Genomic DNA, 20,491 nt, shown 5'->3' with positions numbered 1-20,491 from the left:
ATCTCTTTAATCTGTTTTTAAAACTGTCCGGTAAGTTTAATTTCAGTAATTATACATTTCATTTCCAGGATTCTATTTAATTGGTTTTAATATGTCTTCCCTCTTTTCCTCTCAAATAACATACTTTACCCCATGTTTCTTATTCTTTCATTTATTCCTTTAACCAAAATTATCTATCAAAGTTTAACTCACAGCATTTCTTTTTTCTTGGTGGTACATATAACAACAATAATCTTACAATGAATGTCATCTCTCTTTTTTTTAATGAAGTATAGTAATTCAGAATAATCTATTACTCAAATTTTCAGGGAGAGGTTACTAATATTTCCATTGGTTGTTTCTGTCATCTTATAATGGTAGATCAGTCCCTTATATAGGGGTGTGTGTGTGTGTGTGTGTGTGTGTGTGTGTTTTTAATCATTAGTTCATTCAGTTAAGGATTAACTTTTTTTCCATAATGGATTTCTACACAAGGGTAGTGCAAATTTGGATTCTAAGTCCATGTATAGCGTACGTTTAGGAAAATTTCTCCTCTCTGACATTAGAACCACTGGGGAAAACATTCTTTGTTGTGAAAGGAATTATTCAATTCTTATTTTCATTCAGGGTGCAGTTCTTCAATACTTCTGGTTTAGGGTTGGGTTTCAGCTCCAAATTCCTTTTTCACCACTGCCCAAGGACTCAATTATCTCTGTATAGTGTTAATACTTGTGCCTCTAGAATAAAAACATTGTCTTATTTCTATCCCTTCTTTTCTGTGTAAAGCCCAGAATACAAATGCCTAAAACAATGAATAAACAGCAATTTATTTTTCAAAAGAATACATAGCTGAGCTTGCAAGAACCAAAGTGAAATCCGTAAGTTGTGAAAACAGAGAGAAATGAAAGCCAGAACATTCATGCATCAGCTCAGTCCTAGGTTTTCCCAAAGGTGAGGTTCTAATTAGCTCAATTTATCACGTCACTGGAATTAAAGATTTCTCTTCCACATTTAACATTCTATGTTTCTGGTATTTTAAATGACACGAAAAAAGTCATTTTCTGATATTTATCTGTTGATGAAGTTTCTCTATTTTCATCATTGTAAGTTAGAACAAAAATAAGCCTGGCTAATTTTTGTATTTTTAGTAGAGACAGGATTTTACCATGTTGGTCAGGCTGGTCTTGAACTCCTGACCTCAGGTGATCTGCCCACGTCACCCTCCCAAAGTGCTGGGATTACAGGTGTGTGCCACTGCGCCCAGCCCTTGAACTATATAACATTTAATTACTTTTTAAAGGGATAAGATAATGATGTCCAATGATACCACATCTAGGTCATGATGTCTTATAAAACATTTTTTATTTTCATTTCAAACCATGAATGCTATCTGAACTGCATAACTTTTTTCTTTTTTGAGACAAGAGTCTCACTCTGTCACCCAAGCTGGAGTGCAATGGTGCCATCTCGGCTCACTGCAACCTCCGCCTCCCACGTTCAAGCGATTGTCCTGCCTCAGCCTCCCGAATAGTTCGGATTACGGGTGCCCACCACCACACCCGGGTAATTTTTGCATTTTTAGTAGAGACAGGATTTCGCCATATTGGTCAGGCTGGTCTCAAACTCCTGGCCTCAAGTTATCCACCCGCCTCGGCCACCCAAAGTGCAGGGATTACAGGTGTGAGATACTGCACCTGGCCCCTGAACTATATAGCATTTAATTATTTTTTAAAGGGATGAGAAATCACTCTACGCTAAATTTAGATTGCTATGATTGCATGCCAAAATAAATACTTGGATCATGTTTACTTAGCTCTTTTTACCATGTATTCCATAAAGATTATACATTGGCATACCTAAATATATACAATAATATCACCTTACATTTGTATACAGTGCTTCACATTTAAAAACTATTTTTTTGTTTGCTTTTGTTTTTGAGACCGAGTCTCTCGCTCTGTTGCCCAGGCAGCGGGATCTCGGCTCACTGCAAGCTCCGCCTCCCGGGTTCACGCCATTCTCCTGCCTCAGCCTCCCGAGTAGCTGAGACTACAGGGGCCCGACACCACACCCGGCTAATTTTTTTTTTTTTGTATTTTCAGTAGAGACGGGGTTTCACCATGTTAGCCAGGATGGTCTCGATCTCCTGACCTTGTGATCTGCCTGCCTCGGCCTCCCAAAGTGCTAGGATTACAGGCATGAGCCACTGCGCCCGGCCTAAAAATTATTTTTATATATTCTCTTTACATCTCCATAATCCTGTAAGGATGTAGGCATTATTTTTTTTTTCCTAGATAACTGCCATAATAAATTCATAGAATCAGTGTAGGGAAGACAAAAAGAAAAAAAAATTCAGATGAGAAAACTAAGGGACTAGCTCAAAGCTGCACAACTGGTAGGAACAGAATAACCCATTTCTTACAGTGTCTTGGTTCAGGGCTCCTTCCATTTTACCACACTATTCAAAATTTAGATTCTCTATGTAGTCAAATGGATAATGAGAACATGTATAAAATAATAAAGAAATGAACAATAATCATAAAAAGTAACTAAAATAGCCAACTGTCATGTAAAAGATATGTAGCAAACTGACAGGTAAAGAAAATATTTTCAAAAACACTTACTGGATATTCAAGGAGATCTACTGGCTGACGGAAAGGCTCTGAATCTTCACATTGAAATATGAGATTTAACAATTCTTCACACTGTTTCTTCCATGCTTGAATATCGTAAGACTGGGCTCTATTACGTAATCTTCGTCTAGGCTGATGGTCCTGCGATAAAAGTGTTCAAATATATTAATAAAAGAGCACTTATACAATAAAATTTGTACTTTTAATGCAGTCTTAGATAATTGGGTAATACACAAGAATTCAAACAAAAGAAAATATTCACAAAGTTCTAAAAAACATACATTTTGTAATTGAAACTAATTTGAACATACTTAATGTCTTTTAAAATGCTAAGAGTAAAAAAAGAAAGCTCTTAATACATTTTAATTCATATAAAGTACTCCTGCTAAAACTAAAACTATATTACCTTCCTTTTTCGAGTAGAAGTTCCTGGCACATCAGCATCTTTCTCTTCTTCCTTTGAGGCAAGAATTTATCAGATTCATAAAACATTTTAAATGTCATTATACTTTATAGTTGATTAATTAGCAATTATTTCCTTTACACACTGGAACACTGTAATGTATATGCTGGGGCACTTTACTGACTCATTAAAAAGTTTCCCATTAAAAATTTTTTTTGTAACTCTAAGAAGAATATTCTACTGCCAGTTTTTGTTTTAAACTACACTAGACAAGAAATAATCTTCACAACAGCTTTTACCTGAAAACTATAATATGTAAATTTATTTTTATACAGAGAATATCAATATAGTAATCATAATGAAATATTACATACCTCAGAATCAGACAACACTTTCTTCTTCATTGAATTATAAAGTGGAATTATGTTATAACAAGTCTGATCCCTACATAACAAGGAAATGTTAAAATGTAAGACTACAGCCATGATAATTTTTTCCTTAAAAATTTGTTCCTAAAACCATATTTTAAGATAAAAGTAGAAGCTGAAGGCTTGCTTTCTCCTGCATTGGCTTACTCCAATAATGTGTGCACACACATTTAACCCTGACCCCTCCACTCTATGTAGAGTTTTCAGTGTGGCCTGACTATATCATTACACCAAACCCAAGTCTCATCTCCCAGTCTTTGCTTAGGTATCTGCTGTGCTTCTTCCATTCCTCAGTCTTCAAACAGCTAATATATTTCTTGTCTTCCAACTTTCTTTCTTTCATTCTTAAATGTATTTCCCAAAACTCTGTTCTTACGCATCTTCTCTTGACACTGTACCTTTTGCTTTGATAACTTTACATACTGGTGGTTTATCTGTGTAAATGAATTCCAAAATTCCTGCAATCTGTCCTAACCCTTCTCCTGAGCGTTCTACCATAACCTAAAATTCCACATGTTTAAACTTAATAGTGGCTCCCCAGATATCCTTGTTCCTTTCTCTATTTTTTCTTAAACAACATACCATTCTTACAGTAATGGGAATATTGGTTTTTCATTATTCTTTCCCTTTCCTCCTCCATATAAATCCAATTAGTGGTCAAGTGCTGTGAACTCTATCCCCAAGTATGTCTGGGCATCTGTCCCTTTCTCACTTCCATAAATTAAGCCCTCATCAACTCTTAGTTGGTCAAATATAGCAGTCAATCTGCTATTTATGCTTCTTGTCTCTTCTATATCAATTAAATTAGACACTGCAGTCAAATTAACATTTTTAAGGCATAGTGTAAAACATTTTATTCTCATGTCAAAATACTTTCAACATCCCCTTGCTCTCAGAGCTCATATTTTAAAAGTCTAAAACCTTAGATTGGCATTCAAGGCCACCCATGATGTGGCCCCAACTCAAATTTATAGCACTGTATCTCTACTGTGACTTCTACTCATTACTGTCTACCTCACCCAATTTATATTACCCTTAATTAAACCTCCCTACCTCATGCTGCTCCTTATCCCTGGAATGGCTTTCTTTTCATCTAACGTTTCCTTAATCTATCAATATCTACCTTGAATACAATGTCTTCTTAACATACTTCTCCTCCCCTGTATCTGAATCCCCATCATCACAACTAAAAGTGATCCTACACTCATCTAAACTTCTATACAATTCTCTTATAACTTGTCACAGTTTTCCTTGTATTATAGTTTCTTACAGATTTATCTATCCTATGAAACTGTAGTAAGAGGATAAAAATACTACCTCCAAGCACCCTTTATATTACTTTGTATGTATCAATTGCTTGAAATTTTGCCAAATAACTCAATTAAAAAGTATAATTAAAATTTCAAGGAATACTTAATATCCTGAAAACTATCTGCTAAAAAAAGTATTTCTAAACAAACTATACACATCTAAAAAAAATGCCACGGATTTATTTTTAGGAATATACAATACAAATGCTTTAAGTGTTTCATGAATCTGATTTCAAAGACCTTTCAAAGTAGCTGTTTGAAAGAAATACATTTCATAGACTATTTCAAATGTATTAACAATTTTCATCTAAATTATTTCACTGAAATATGAATATGGTATCTCATGTAGTTCTACTGATTCTCTTTGAAAAAAACAGATATACCTACACATAGTTATAACACAAAAAATTACAGACATAAGAGTCTTCGGAGGATAATGCTTAATTACTAATTTCAATACAGAAAACAAAAGCATAGCAATAATGGCCCCCAAACCATTGGAAAGCAATAGATATCTTAGAGAATAAGGTAGAGAAAGGGCACAAAATTGACCTTACTAATTATGTTTGGTGTTTTCTTATACTGAAATGACCTGCATTTCTCAGTTAAAAAACATTAATCAAAACGGAACTCAAAGATTATGTCCATTAACGAGAATGAAGCAGGGATGTTTATTAAAAAAAAAAAAAAAAAAAAAAAAAAACCTGAATAATCCTGAAGTTTTCATTATGTAAAAATGAAAGCTGATAACAGCTAAGTAAGCTTTTAAAATGCTGTTACTACTTCTCAACCAGGAAAAAAAAATTCAAAATAACAACATGGAATCACAGCAGTCTTTGTACAAAGTATAGAATTCATTTCTCTGCCTTCAATTTAGGAGGCTCAATTCATTGTATGACTGCATAAAATCCTTAAGATAAGGAAGGGAAAGTACTTCTGCCTTAATAAATAGTGGTTATCACTCTTGTTATGGGATCAATGAGGAACTAACCTTGACTTTGAACTAGAATCATGAAAGTTAAATTTAGTCTCCTGCTGGACTACTTAAATACTTGTTAATATACTTGACAGGGGCAATATACTGCTAGGATGAAAAATTCTCAAATCAGATGGCAGACACTCATTTACTGTGCAACCTTATACATGTTAACCACTATAGGCCATAGTTTCCTCAATTCAAAATTCCAGATAATAAATCTCTTCCACCTGTAAGATTGTTACTTGGGTTAGAAAAGTTAAAGTAGGTAAAACATTACATGTTAAATAAATCTTTACTGTTATTATTGTCTAACAGTTAGATTGCGAAAAGAATCTTTTAAAAAAAATTTTAACCTTAAAACACAATGGTAATGCAGCTTTTATGATTTCATTCTTATTATTAGCCAATGACCTGTTTCTTCCAAAACCCAGGATCAAACCAGGGACCTTTAGATCTTCAGTCTAACGCTCTCCCAACTGAGCTATTTTGGCTACTCATAAACGTTTCCTCTTTACAAACAGTATGTTTTCTATTTTAAGAGGAACTATAGTGCCATTAATTATTAAAACTATCATAATTACGTATGAAAAAATAACTTACTTTATAAAATGTAGAAGAAGATCAGTCACGAATTTAGCAGATTTCACAATAGGGCTTCCAGGCTCATTAAATGTTCGTGTATTATGCTCTATATATCGAACTTCCCACATTAGGGAAGAAACCCGCCTTAAAAAAACAAAATATAGAAGTTTTAACTTCCTTATATTTAGAAATATGTGTACATCATTTAAAACCAAGACATTCCAACTTTTCAATTTCAGTCTAAACCAATCGTAAAAACCAGTGGTCTTATAAAGTCATTTTCAAAGAAGCATAACTGCATTTGTGTTAGGGGAAAAAAAGAGGGGCAACCATAACTATGTATTTGCATACAAGATGTCTGGAATGGAACACACCAGACTATTAACAATGCCCTCTTTTTGGGAGGGACAACATCTATATGGGGAGTGGCAGGAGAGTAGAAAGGGGAGAGTTTTTAAGTTTTGGCTTTATATATTTTTGTCATGTATGCTATCATTTTTTGGTAATAAAGACCCCTGACTTCTGAACAAAAAAGGAAACAAGTAATTTTAATCTAATTATATTATTGGTAATCAAATGACATATACAAATGAAAAGTTAACTGACAGCCACCTTATGAGATACAAAACTATAAAAATATTGCATGTTCGTTTACCAAGAAACCTAACTAAATGAGAATTATTTTCTGAACACTTAACTGATAATGCTAAAATAAAATCTGGAGTTTTATAATTTTATTTCTGAAAGTAAATAAAAATCCAAGGACAACTTTTGAGAATATTATCTAATATGTGGCCTGACTTAAAATAATAAAGAAGAAAACACTTAGAAAATCTTACTGATTGTGAACAGAAATACAATTACATGGAATAAAAAAACACTGTATGTAACTGTGGACATAGAAACAAAGAAAAACTGCATTTCAAAAAGATTCACAAGGCTCTATCTAATAACAGAATCAGATATCTTCAGTGTATCATATAGAAAACTGTGTGTAACATAAGTATTAGATTAATACCAGCAGGGCAAACTGACAGTAATAGTTTAACAAGAGACTGAACTAGAAGTATCACGAAAGAGAAACAAACTATAAGAAGTCTAACACCAATGAGTGAAGGAAGAAGCAAAAACTTTTAAACAGTGAAATAGTACTGGAAGTCATCATTGTATTGAATAAGAACATAACTCAGGTTGATAACTGAGTTTATTATCAGGTTGGAAAACAGGCAATTTCTAATTCATGTAAGTATTGTGTTCCAAAAGTTTTTTTCCTAAATTGGCTACAAAACTAGGGTAATGCCAAAAGCCTATTTAAAATATAATGTATCTTGAAATACAGATGTTCCTCAACTAATGATAGGGTTACACCCTGATAAACCCACTGTAAATTCAAAATACCATTAAGTCAAAAATGCATGTGATATAGTTAACCTAGCAAACATTTTACCTCAGCCAAGCCTACCTCAAATGTGCTCAGAACACTTACATTAGCCTATGGTTGGGCAAAATCATATGGCAACATAATACACTGTACAGTATCGGTTTAACTTCATGATCACATGGGTGACTGGGAGCTACTGGGAGCTGTAGCTCACTGCCATTGCTCAGCATCATGAAAGAGTACATCACAAGCCCAGAAAAAGATCAGAATTCAAAATTTGAAGTATGGTTTCTACTGAATGCATATCCCTTTCATATCACTGTAAAGCTGAAAAATCTAAGTCAAACCACTGGAAGTCAAACCTTATGTATAGTATATGTTAGCAATTATCATGTTGAATAATGTGTGAGATATTTACAACAATAATGGAAGATATCAGCAGCTTATCTTTCTAGTTGTAGTACAACAATTAGTGTATGTATACAAACAGTTCTTTCCTTCTCACCCACCCATGTCTTGTTTCATCTCTGAAGCACTAGGTTTAACTTCCAATCTTTAGCAATTTAGAGGTCAAGGTAGGAATATAGTTAGGAATTCCTTCATTTTTTTTTTTTTTCTCTTAAACTTCCAACAACTGATACTGAAAAAGACTTGAAGAATGCTTTTAGGGTGGGATGGTTGGGAACCACATAGCATAGAGGATTTTCTCCCTATCTCTACGCTTTTTGACAAATATCAAGGAAGCAACAGCAAACACACCTAAGAAGATCAGAAAAATCTTTAGAAACTCAAGTTTAATATATTTGTTTTCTTTATTCCAGTGGTTCTCAATCAAGGATAATTATGCTCCCCAGAAGACATGTGACAATGTCTGATTACATTTTTGGTTTTCACAACTAGTGGGCTGCTACTGGCATCTAGTGGGTAGAGGCACAGGATAGCCCCTCACAATGAGATACGGAAATAAAATTTAAGTCATAAAAAGAACCAAAGGCACATTTTATACAGAAAAATATTAGTACAAAATATGAATAAAACTTCTGTAAGTTAAAAAAGAAGAATAATGGAAAGGACTTCAGTAATAAATAACTGGTCACAAAAAGTTTTAATGCAATGTTACACAAATTAAATTGTTGGACTGCTAAGCAAAGGTTATATGAGAAACATTAAAACTAAAAACAGGATTCTATTATTTAAAAGCTATAAACATATTTTTTGACAAAACATTTTAGGTAATAAACCTATAAAGCCTACTGAAGATTAAAGACATTCAACAAAATTACCTAGATAATGAAAATTAATTGAAATTATGCCTGGGCCATTTAATTCTAATTCTTTTTCATGCTAAACTACAACTATGAAAAACTGAGTATTTTCAAATTTCAGTGTTATAAGTAATGATAAGCTGAATATAGGCAAAATAAGAACAAAATACATAATACAAATACATAATTTTTATTATATATTCTATTAAAAATCAACGAACAAATAAATACTTTAATGTTATCTAGGAGAAAATGAAATAACTTGCCTTGCTTTATAGAATACAATATAAAGATAGTGAGCATAAAATCATTCCAGCCTCTAGGAATAACTGTACCTAGGAATTGTATTTTAAGTGTCTAAAGACCAGCAGCATTGGCATTACTGGTACTTGTTAGAAATGCAGAATCTCCAGTCCCACTCCAAATCTACTGAATAAGATTCTACATTTTAACATAATCCCCAGGTGATTCTTATGTGCATTCATATATACAAAAAGTTGAGAAACACTGCTAAAGATCAGTAAATGGGTGGAAAGATCACCAGCTTTCCTTTGATAGTAGCTACATCAAATGGTTCTAACCTGTAAAACCTGTTTTCCAGTCTTTGTTTAATTGTACTTAGATCCGTTGGATATGCCACTACTGTGCAATACATGGGATAGGCTTGCAGATCCACAGGGGCCACAAATGCTGAGGCAATATCTAAAATAAATAGATAAGTTTGTAAATTTATTTTTGTATGCTTAAAATAATTCAAGAAGAATTCTACTTGAATTAAGACTTAAAAAGTCCTTATCTACATAATCATTAGTCTGCCACTGTCTTTTCACAAACAATATAGTTTAGCTGACATGAAGAATCTCACTTTTTCTTATGTCTACATATATATTGCCAAATTCTAGGGGTATTCATAGGTTTACTGGGAGAAAGAAACAAATTATATATACATATATCAGACCTACTAAGTACACACACATTGCCATAATTGACAGTTGGCCATTCTTGAATCTATATTTGACAAAACCATTCTATTATTAACACTGTAACATACTGCATTCAAATCTAACCTCTGACTTTCTCAAAACTTATTCCCTTATCTCAACTTTACATTATTCTGAGAAATATCAGACAAGTAGAGAAAAGGAAACAGACCCAGAAGTTTTGATTCAGTGATACTACTGATCCAATACACACTGTAAAGTTGTACAGCAAAAACTATAACTAGTTAGGATTACTCCCACTTTTTTGCTAATTCACATATAATACTTAATATCCTAAAATATTGCTAAAATTATTTCAGGTAGTATTTATAAGGCTATTCCTATGAAGTGTTGGCATTTTATAAAATACTTCAGATTTGAATATTCCTCACTGTGTGTGTCTATCCAGCTCTTCTTACTCATGTTAATTTCTCTCTGGACTCTGCAGCTGATTCCTTACTGAGAGAGAGGGTTGCTACAAACCACCACATAGTCTAGAGTTACTTCAGAAGCCCAGAATTCAGATAATCAAGTTTTGTGGTCATTGTTTTCTTTCCTTTTAACAAGGCAAAGCAATTAATATACCCTCTCCTTTCCCCTTAAAAAGATGCTCTTTTGTGTGTGTATATAAAGTTGGGGGAGACCAGTACAAGCTATCCGTATAATTATAATTGAGCTTTCAACCCTCCTCCATGAATTCATATCATGTCAGTCTGAATATGTCAAGTGTTTTAAATTGGGTTGTGGAGGACAAAGATTTTTCAGAGATGCCTCTGGCACTTCTAGGAGGCCCTTATTCTAAAATTCAGCTAACATAACCTAATTTATAACTGTTTTAAATAGTTAAGTCCTGTGTTAAGATCACATTCAAAAACAGATTCCACTTAAAATGTTTGAAACCATTGACTTAGGATATTGTGAAAAAAATTTTTTGTTGGAGAATAACAGTATTTTTCTATTACTTTGCATTCTGCCAGTTTTTTCTATACTCATGTGTTGCTTTACTTACCTAGTGTCATCAACTGGTTTATTCCTGCCACAATTCTTTCACATTCTTCATCCCTGGGATTGGTACCCCATTCTCCATCAAGAGGTTTATAGATTAGTGATCTGCATTCACCATCAGTTAAAGGAACACTGGTACCTAGTTCTTCAGGAAATACAGCTGAAATAGAAAAGCAGATCATTGCAAATATGTGGTAACTTATTAGTATTTAGGTTAGCTTTAGAATGTAAAAATAATAGTCACAAAATTAAAGTATATTTTGTATAGATTTGGTAAATATACTCTTTATTTTAACACAGGAAAGTACGTTTCAAGGGTCACGAAAATTTAAATTAATTTTTAAATGATACTGTAAACGATTCTCTAAATAATTACTTCTCCAAAATTATACCTGAAAATCTGCTCTGTAATCAAGCTACACGTGCAGAAATCATTTCTATAAAATATGCAAATCTCAAAGTTTTCTGAATCACTTCATAATTGCCATGTTCACTTTTGATAAACTATACACAAGGTAAAACTGAACTAAAGTGACATTTTCTAGAAATACTTCAATCGAAGCTTCAATTTTTGAATGTAGGAACAGAGAATTATGAAAATTGACAAATGATGTTTATGCTTATTACTCATAAATTATGAAGGTATGCTTTCTGCATGCTTGAATCTTTAACAGTTTTAGCTGACAGAATCACTAGAGGGTTACGGTAACTCAAAATCTAGAAACGTGTTAGGTAATTTTTCCTTTAGACTAGGTTTTGGCAGATACACACTGAAAATATGCCACTGTTTGTGTACAATCAAAATTCTCATCACAAACTACAATTAAACTCTATAGGTTCGTATGAATGTATATCCAAAGAGAACAACAACAGTAACCACCCTTCAATATACTTAGGTAGGAAACGAAATAGTGAATCAGTATCACTTATTCATTTAAAAAATATCCAAGGCATTCTAACACCAACTGGCTTCACTGCTATCATAGTCACAACAGTTCAATGTGAGTTCAAATTTAAACTTTTTTTTAATAAACGAGAGAAACAAAAAGATAAGCCATGTAACATGGTTACAAATTAAGATATTTTATAATTTTAACAGCTCTAATTTAGCAGTGAGATAAAAACACATAATATTGGCATTAAATTTTCAAAGTGATAATTCCTGCAAAGAACTAATCTTAGCTTACCAGCATGACCATCTTCTCATTTCTGAGGTCTATGAGATTGGGTTATTTTCTCCAACAGTTATTTTTTCTCTGCTTTGGAATACAATAACTACTGAGTAACTCAATTAATAAAAGATGATTTCTACTATGTTAGAAATTAGATGTTTTCCTCTTTGTATTTTAAAGATCTTATTTTTATCTGCTAACAGATGTTATTATTATTATTGTTGTTGTTTTTGAGATGGAGTCTCACTCTGTTGCCCAGGCTGGAGTGCAGTGGTGCAATCTCGGCTCAATGCAACCTCTGCCTCCCAGGTTCAAGTGATTTTCCTGCCTCAGCCTCCTGAGTAGCTGGGATTACAGGCACATGCCACCACACCAGGCTGATTTTTGTATTTTTAGTTGAGATGGGGTTTCACCATGTTGGTCAGGCTGCTCTCGAACACCTGACCTCGTGATCCACCTGCCTCAGCCTCCCAAAGTGCTGGGATTACAGGTGTGAGCCACCGTGCCCGCCCTGTAATATATTATTGTTAAAAAAATCAAACAATATAGAATAACAGAAAATAATTTATGAAGTCTTTATAATCCTACTCTATAAATAATCATTATTAAAATCTGGACTATATCCTTTTAATCCCTTTTTGGCTTATGCAATTGTGTATGTGTGTTGTATTTTTTACAAGCAAACAAAAATGGGCAATGAAGTGGAAAGAATATATAAACTCCAGGCTTTGGTCCCAATGACCTTTTCTCAGTACAAGGAAGACGTCGTACTCACTGCCTAAGGCTAATTATTAAATCCCGAATGTGTCAGGCCATATGCACAATGACAGTTATATTGTCATTATTAATTATATCTTCGTTGAGCTCTTGTGTGTGTCAGACTCTACAATAAGCACTTTACACACATGATGTTATTTAATCCTTAAAGTAGCCCTATAAGGAAGGTATTAGCTTAGACGGTTTCAAAGGCCGAGTCCTAAAAAGTTGGGGAGTGAGGCTTTATGGAACTTGCCAAGATCACATAAAAAATGACAAGTCAGGATATGAACTGATGTCCGTCTCTCTCAAAAGCATAACCTCTTAACTATCATGTTACACTGTAAGCAGTCTGCTAAAGTTACAAAAATGTCTCTGCCTCCCAAATGCACACTTTCTTGAATAATAATTAATAAAACAATTTCATATTTTGTTGTAATAAATTAATTTCAATCTTCCCGGTGAGACTATAAATTCCAAGTAGGCAAGAGTTATATCTATATTCTTTGCTGCTGAATCTCCCCTACTTCAAGGTGTACAATAAATATTTGCTGAATGAATGTTTTCTATTTGATACTCACAACAACTGTGATAGCATGTTAGCAAATCTTAAATAATTTTTTAAGAAATTAACTCCATAATGCAGACACAAAAAGCCCAACACACACTTACCATTATTAGGTATAAGCTCCATATCCCAAGGACTCATCTTTTCTGTATCTCCATTGTCCCAGCTTAAAGAAAGAAAAATCATTATATTAAAAAATCTAAATTATTGTTTCACAATTTTAATAAAATCAATTATCAAAATAATTGCTTCTGTGTTTAAAAGAAGTCTCTTTATCTCTTAATAGATGGAAAAAAAAATTCACAGCAAGCCTAGGTGAACTAAAATACAACAAATGTTTCCTTACCAAACATTGTAGCATTGAAACAGACTATCAGGGTACTCAAGTTGAAGAGGTTCCTGGCTTTCAATTGTTCCAAACCACCAGGCATCATCTATGACAGACCTGAAGCGGTCACCTGGCCAAGAACAAAAACTATCTCATTATTCTGAAATGCATGGCTGCTGTCACTGCTTTTTCCTAACGTAAACCTTTAAGTACCTAAACTGCCTGTATGACTTCAGAAGACAAAAAGTGAACCACACACTCCAAAAATAAGTAAGTACAATCAGCAATACCAAGAGAAAAAAGGTATTTAGTAAGCATACTTGAAGTGTGACTTAGCAATTTTCAATTCTACTTTTTATATTTCATTAAGGTATATAGAAATTCACTTGCTTTAGGCATTTTTACCAATCTAGCATTTTAAATTCATCATTAACACTATACCCAAACTTTTCACTCAAAGAAGATTATAATTTAGGTAAATTCTACTCAACAATTACTTAATCTATTTTTAATTTCTTATTTTCTGTAAGCAAGTTTTCCCAACCAACAATCAATCAAGACTCCGTCCTAAACAAAACAACATAAAATCCAACCTGTCTTCCTTCATCTCAATCACTCTTAATACTCACTCACTCTCCCTTTCCTGTAAAAGGAAACAAAAAAAGAAACAAAAATAAAACAACTAGTCTTTTTAAAACAGAGGACACTCCTTGTGTCTATTTCCTTATCCGACTGCTGTCATCGTATTACTTAACCTGCTTTTTCCCAAAGACCTGAACAAGCTATAAATGCTATGGCTTTTTCTTATCTAAATCTTCTCGTGTTCCTTCCGTGTCATAAGAAAACTGTAAGTCACTTACTTCCTTTATGCAATGCTTTCCTGTTCCTCAGCTATCACAGTACTTGAGTTTTCTCGTGGCTAGCATAGGCTAGAGTCTGAAAGACTTGGGTTCAAATAATGTATCTGTGTAACTTTGAATATATTAATTATTTTTGACCTTCATTTTCCTTGTCTATAAAATAGAAATGGTGATGTCTACCTCCCGGTAATTTTTGAATAATGCATTCTATTAAAGTACTCTACATTTTTGACACACGGGTAAGTTAAAATGAATTAAGTTAGCAATTAATCTGAATCAGTTTTATTTTTAAACTCATAAAGACAAAAGTATCTATGTTCTCCTTTTCTTACCAAAAAGGATTTAAAAGTTTATAAAAACATACAGCATGAAATTAGTTAAAAATTTGAAAAACAAGGTAAAAGAATATGATAAAAAAGAAAATTGGAGCCAGGAGAAAAGTTCATAGGACACAACTGCATGTTGTTGACAGTTGTTCCTCAGATGCATACTAGTGACACTTAAGAAGCTACTATATAGTTTAATAAGAAGCATTCTTGACACCACCACAACTTCACAGTAAACATGAAGAGTTTCAAAAAGCTGTATCTTATGACCCTATACAGACTGATCATCATGCTAAAGAGGAAGAACTGAATAATGTGTGCCTAACCATAATGAACAGTATCTGCAGAGTAACAAGAAAGTTAAGCAAAGAACCTGGACTACTACTGAAGTCCACCATTGAGAGTAAGCCTTAAAACATTTCTGAGGAGGGGCTGAAGTAAAAATTACTAATGTTATTTTAAATGGCAGTCGATAGGTGAATGCATATATTCTCAGATATAAAAGACTAATTAGATACTAACTTTAGAAAAATATGAACCCATAAATTAGAATAAAATCATAATATTCAAATGAGAAAATTATGACGTTCATCCATTTTAACTCTCTCTGATTTGTCCAATGTCAGCCATATTACTTTGCCGAAGTTATAAGCTCACTTCTGGAATATTCCTGAACTTTGATCTCTATTATTTGTTCTGCAATTTGTTGGCAAATTCAAGTCCTTAAAAAATAAAATTTATCATATCAAGTAATGTATGTGAAAAATTTAAAAAATCAGATGTACCAAAGGCTGATAGCCAAAACCAAGAAAAATGTTTACATCTATTTTAACTACTACTTCTTGACTTACAGATTTCTTCACTCATCAATTTTTGACAGTAAATATCAGAGTTGATTCTTGAAGACATGGGTTTTAACTGACCAGGTCTACTTACACACAGATTTTTCCAATAAACAGATTTGTCCCTCTGTATTGGCAGATTCTACATCAGCAACCAAATGCAGATTGAAAATACAGTATTAGTGGGATGTGAAATCCATGAATACGGAAGGGTCAACTTTTCACATTGGGGGGTTCCATAGGATCAACTCTGGGACCTATGTATGCAAAGATTTTGGTGTTCATGGGGGTCCTGGAAGTAATTCCCTGTGGATACTAAGGGACAACTATAACCTTAATACAACTGTACATAAAAAGTATGTGTATATTTAATCCATATTCAATTTTTAATAATGACTATGTAAATACTGCTTGCTCCTAAGCAAAACAGCATATAATGCCTTTCTTATATAATTTTGTTTTCCTTAAAATTAATAATTATTTTTTTAACGCTTGGTTTTCAGTGAATTTACAATTAAATGTATCCACAATCTCTAACAGCTCAAGCTGTAAAAAACATTCTTCAATGTCATTTTGCACGAAGACAAACTTCCTAGATAAGTTATGTGTTCCAATTTTTCCCCCTGAAGATTTTCCTCTTGAGGGAGATTTGGACTTGTTAGGTAGCTGCTATCCTGAGGCTTCTACTGAATACTTGGGATTCCTTTTAACTTTTCCTGTTCTGGACTTCCTGTTTCTTGAGGGGATTCCATACTTTTCCCTTTCTTGGTTTACTCCCTTATTTGATGAAACACATCTTTCAAAACTTCTAGGGAAATGGTACATGAGATGTAAATTTTCTTTCTAACTTCCATGTCCATAATTTTGATAACTTGCATTTTCCTAATTTCTCTTTACAGAGCACATACAAGTTTTCAAAAAAGGACAAACCACCATGCCAATGCATTCCAATGGCACTGAAGGATAGACTGGTATGTCAATTGATGTCCTTTTTCAAACCATACATACCATATACACATCACACCATGACACACATTGGTCCTATATGAAATTTTTAAGAGAACTACACTCATAAGTGGCACATCATCTATATGTAAATTAATGCACCTTAAGTGCCTGAAAACTTTTAAGGATTTTAGCTTCTTTGAGACTTGTTTATGATACTAATTTTAAAGATTATAACAGGATTAACCAATAAAAGAAAAATGTCAGTTCAGCTTTAGTACAAACTTACACATCTTGTTAAGCTTCTTTTGGCTTCAAATATAAATTCTATTGTTAATATTTTTATATAAAAATTTAACTTAACATGTACAACATGGAAAGAAAAAGTCAAATGTAACAGAAAAACATGTTTGAAATTTAAGTATCAACTAAAGTATTTTCACTTCTAAACAAAACTGAACAATACCTCTGACACAGTACCTTACTTTGCTATTAACATTCCTACAAACAGCAAAAAGATTTCTCTGATAATCTTTTTCTCAAGTATGAAAAATAGTAAATCACTAAGAAAAAAACCACATCAAACATCTATAGCTTCTAAATAAATTACCCACCTATATTCCATCGCCTATATTTTGCATCATCAAATTGTTGTCTCAAGACTAGGAAATCTATAACGTCAGGCATATCATGGTATCTAATTACAAACAGAAACAAACTGATTAGGTCACATACCTAAAAATACCTAAAAGATGTTCAAATGTATCTGAATCTTGAAAAACAATCTACAATACTAAGAAAACCATTGCCTCTTTCAACAGTCCTTACTTCATGGTAAATGATCCGCCAGTCAGTTTACCAGTATCAGGATCTAGAAAAGCAAGTTTAAGGCAGCAAAGGGTAGGTAATCCCACTTCATACTTTATGCCAACTATTTTCATAAGTTCTTGTTCCTGAGAGAGACAGAGAATATAAGAAACTATCTTTACAAAACAAACCACAAAACAGACTGCTAAACATGGTTGAGAAAAAATTTCTTGGTTTAAATCTTGATTTGGATGGTGATGACTGAGTACATGTAAAAATTTACTTAGCTCTATACTTAAGATTTGTGCACTTTATAGTATGCAAGTTACAATGAAATTTTTAATAAGTAAGAAAGGGAAGAAAAATATGGAGAACTTTACTAAAGTAAGTTTTCTATTACCATTCCAAAGACTTATGGTAACTTTGAACTACTGCTGACAAATCTAGAAATATGCATCAAATTTATGAATACAAAGCTTACCTAAGACTTATTCCCTAATTTTCACTATAACTAAATTTTGTACCCAACCCATAAACTGCACTGGAGTATATAAATTCACTCAAATCGTGTGTTTCTCTGGATGAAAATCAAACACCTGCTACTCTCTAGGACTGCTTCAATTAAACAAGGTATCTTCATGATGCAGTTTCTCATAGTACAATTTTCTCCAAAATCCATAATTGTATTTTTGGGGCCATTAAATAATAAATCAATGTCATACCCGTAGTTCCATTTTATGCCACGGTTGTTTTTTGGGATTGATACTATATATTTTATTTTTCCGGGCCATTTCAACATAGGCTTCATGTCCTTGTCGGAAATAATAAACCTAAAAAATAAAGTTATATTAAAACCTGGATGTGTTTCCTTTAATCCAATATACAGGTATCTGCTGAAATTGCAGAGAGAAAATCTAATGCCTTTTGAGCCAACAGAAATTATAACATTTTCTCCCTCCTCCTTTATCTGAAGTTGTCTTAACATCACTAAATCATAACCAAAGTGTTCCAAATAACATTACTTTGAATACACACAAGTCAAGATGAAAAGTTATTTTCTGGTTTCACCATTTTATTCTTAAATTCAAAATAAGTTAATCTATATTGCATAATAACGTTGAGTAACTAATAAGTTTATTGTCCACTTTTTTCCTTATTTTTTTTTTTTTTGAGACGGAGTCTCACTCTGTCCCCCAGGCTGGAGTGCAGTGGCACGATCTCGGCTCACTGCAAGCTCCGCCTCCCGGGTTCACGCCATTCTCCTACCTTGGCCTCCTGAATAGCTGGGACTACAGGTGGCCACCACCACGCCTGGCTAATTTTTATGTTTACACGGTGAAACCCTGTCCTTAACATTTTTAGCAAGTGGTTTGTACATATGCAGAAAACATTAAAATGAAAAATGTACTTTCACATGTATTTTAATCCTTACACAAATCCTGGTAAGACAGCAGGGCATACATTTACCCCCATTTCATGAAGATCAAATTTAAGTGACTCCTGACTACTGTCTTGGAGAACTAGTACTTGAGACAGCAGTCTGACACCCACTAGTAGAAGAGCGTGTTTAAAAACGCTAAGTTTTTAGTAACATTTTGGGATAGCCACTATCCCATACTTTCATTCTATTCATTAATACCATTATTGTTCCAGTTGGCTGGAACTTTAAATGATGGAATAGTGCTGAATAATGAAGACCTTCAAGCACCTTCAAGCACCAGCAGTTAAAAAGACAACCTAACCACTTTGAAAGGAAATCATTCAACAAGGAATTACAAACTTTTCTGGCCACGTTGAAATAATGTATTAAAATATAATTTCACATCTTAATGCTACAGGATGTTAAGATCTATCACTATACTATACTACAACAACGTGGTAATGCTCTGTGCTCTTCAAGTCTTATGAGGCAAGTAGGATTTCTAAATAAATTCATTCGGACTGTTCTTTAGAATCACTCTAGCATTTAAAAGTTTTTGTTTTCTTTGTTTTCTTAAAGTGTCAATTACCACTTATACTGTTAATTCGTATGCTTTGCTAAAGAAGCTTCTATTTTAAGTCCCAATTTATTTATGGTCAATCTGTTGGACACCAGATAACACTCCTATTAAAATTTGTGTACAAAATAAGGAGACATTAACCTTGAGTAAGAAATGTTGAGACCAGTTCTTACATTTTCATTCTAAATTCACAAGTACATATTCTAAAACAATGGTCTCATCCTCAGTTTCTTAAAAATTAAATAGTATTTCTTATTCTAAGATTAAAGATTTTTTAAAGATCTAATAAACTATGAACATTGTGGGTAAACAAAACACAACACTTTTTGAAATAAAATTAAATGAAAATAAGGTGCTAAATTTCATTTTTCCTTTAATATGTTATACATTAAGCCTTAAGATAAATGAATATATTTTAATTTAAAAAGATAAAGAAAGCTGACAATAAAACTCCTCTTATTAAAACATACATTCCTTTTTTAAAACACTAACAAAATTTTCATTCTTATGATATTTAGATTTACAGCAGCTTCAAAGAGGATTATCATTAGATTTTCCCTCCTAATTGTACTTTCTCCATACATAGATACAAACATCTAGAATGAGATACTTTATGAAACTGATTCAATTTTCTAGAAGTCTATTTTAAGAGCTATTAAAAATGTTTAAAACTATGTGAGGAAAAAAAGATAATTTAAAACTTTTAAAGTACCTCATCGCCCATCTGTGGCACAAATGGACATCTCCGGGGAATAGTATCTGTAATCCATGTTGACGGCAACCATTCTTCTAATGTCAAACCGTTTTCAGTTAGTTCTCCCACAGCCAATCTCTGACAAAATTTAGAACATTGTTAAGTAATCATCAGAAAAGCATTAATCCACCAATCTACTCTTTAAAATAACTATAAAGATAATTGAATAAAAGGGGAAGGGCACCACT

The 20,491-nt window shown here is 33.0% G+C and overlaps 2 protein-coding genes and 1 non-coding gene across 13 annotated transcripts in view; 1 reads left to right on the top strand and 2 right to left on the bottom strand.

Annotated features, from left to right (window-relative positions):
* Window positions 1-20,491, bottom strand: part of PHIP (PHIP subunit of CUL4-Ring ligase complex) — a 131,574-nt gene that overhangs the window by 12,168 nt on the left and 98,915 nt on the right. For 8 of the 10 annotated variants that reach the window (XM_074037596.1, XM_074037597.1, XM_045390258.3 and 5 more), the window contains 13 exons: window positions 20,262-20,381; window positions 18,272-18,379; window positions 17,571-17,695; window positions 17,357-17,439; window positions 15,892-15,939; window positions 13,788-13,899; window positions 13,546-13,607; window positions 10,950-11,105; window positions 9,542-9,662; window positions 6,333-6,458; window positions 3,390-3,459; window positions 3,019-3,069; window positions 2,604-2,753 (listed from right to left, as the gene is read on the bottom strand). In XM_074037596.1, the coding sequence (XP_073893697.1) occupies window positions 2,604-2,753; window positions 3,019-3,069; window positions 3,390-3,459; window positions 6,333-6,458; window positions 9,542-9,662; window positions 10,950-11,105; window positions 13,546-13,607; window positions 13,788-13,899; window positions 15,892-15,939; window positions 17,357-17,439; window positions 17,571-17,695; window positions 18,272-18,379; window positions 20,262-20,381 (1,332 nt within the window). The remainder of the gene's footprint in view (window positions 1-2,603; window positions 2,754-3,018; window positions 3,070-3,389; window positions 3,460-6,332; window positions 6,459-9,541; window positions 9,663-10,949; window positions 11,106-13,545; window positions 13,608-13,787; window positions 13,900-15,891; window positions 15,940-17,356; window positions 17,440-17,570; window positions 17,696-18,271; window positions 18,380-20,261; window positions 20,382-20,491) is intronic. The other 2 variants (XM_045390260.3, XM_074037595.1) reach the window with 1 other exon arrangement.
* Window positions 1-20,491, top strand: part of IRAK1BP1 (interleukin 1 receptor associated kinase 1 binding protein 1) — a 106,441-nt gene that overhangs the window by 85,009 nt on the left and 941 nt on the right. For both annotated transcript variants that reach the window (XR_012433653.1, XM_074037602.1), the window contains one exon: window positions 16,697-16,768. Coding sequence is in view for 1 of the 2 variants with exons in the window: in XM_074037602.1 (XP_073893703.1) it covers window positions 16,697-16,768 (72 nt within the window). In the remaining variant the exon portion in view is untranslated. The remainder of the gene's footprint in view (window positions 1-16,696; window positions 16,769-20,491) is intronic.
* On the bottom strand, window positions 6,151-6,223 carry TRNAF-GAA (transfer RNA phenylalanine (anticodon GAA)). Its single transcript has one exon. It is a non-coding gene; the product is annotated as a tRNA-Phe (tRNA).

This window comes from Macaca fascicularis, chromosome 4 (genome assembly GCF_037993035.2).
Source record: "Macaca fascicularis isolate 582-1 chromosome 4, T2T-MFA8v1.1".
Lineage (NCBI taxonomy): Eukaryota > Metazoa > Chordata > Mammalia > Primates > Cercopithecidae > Macaca > Macaca fascicularis.
This window is presented reverse-complemented; position numbering and strand designations above follow the sequence as displayed.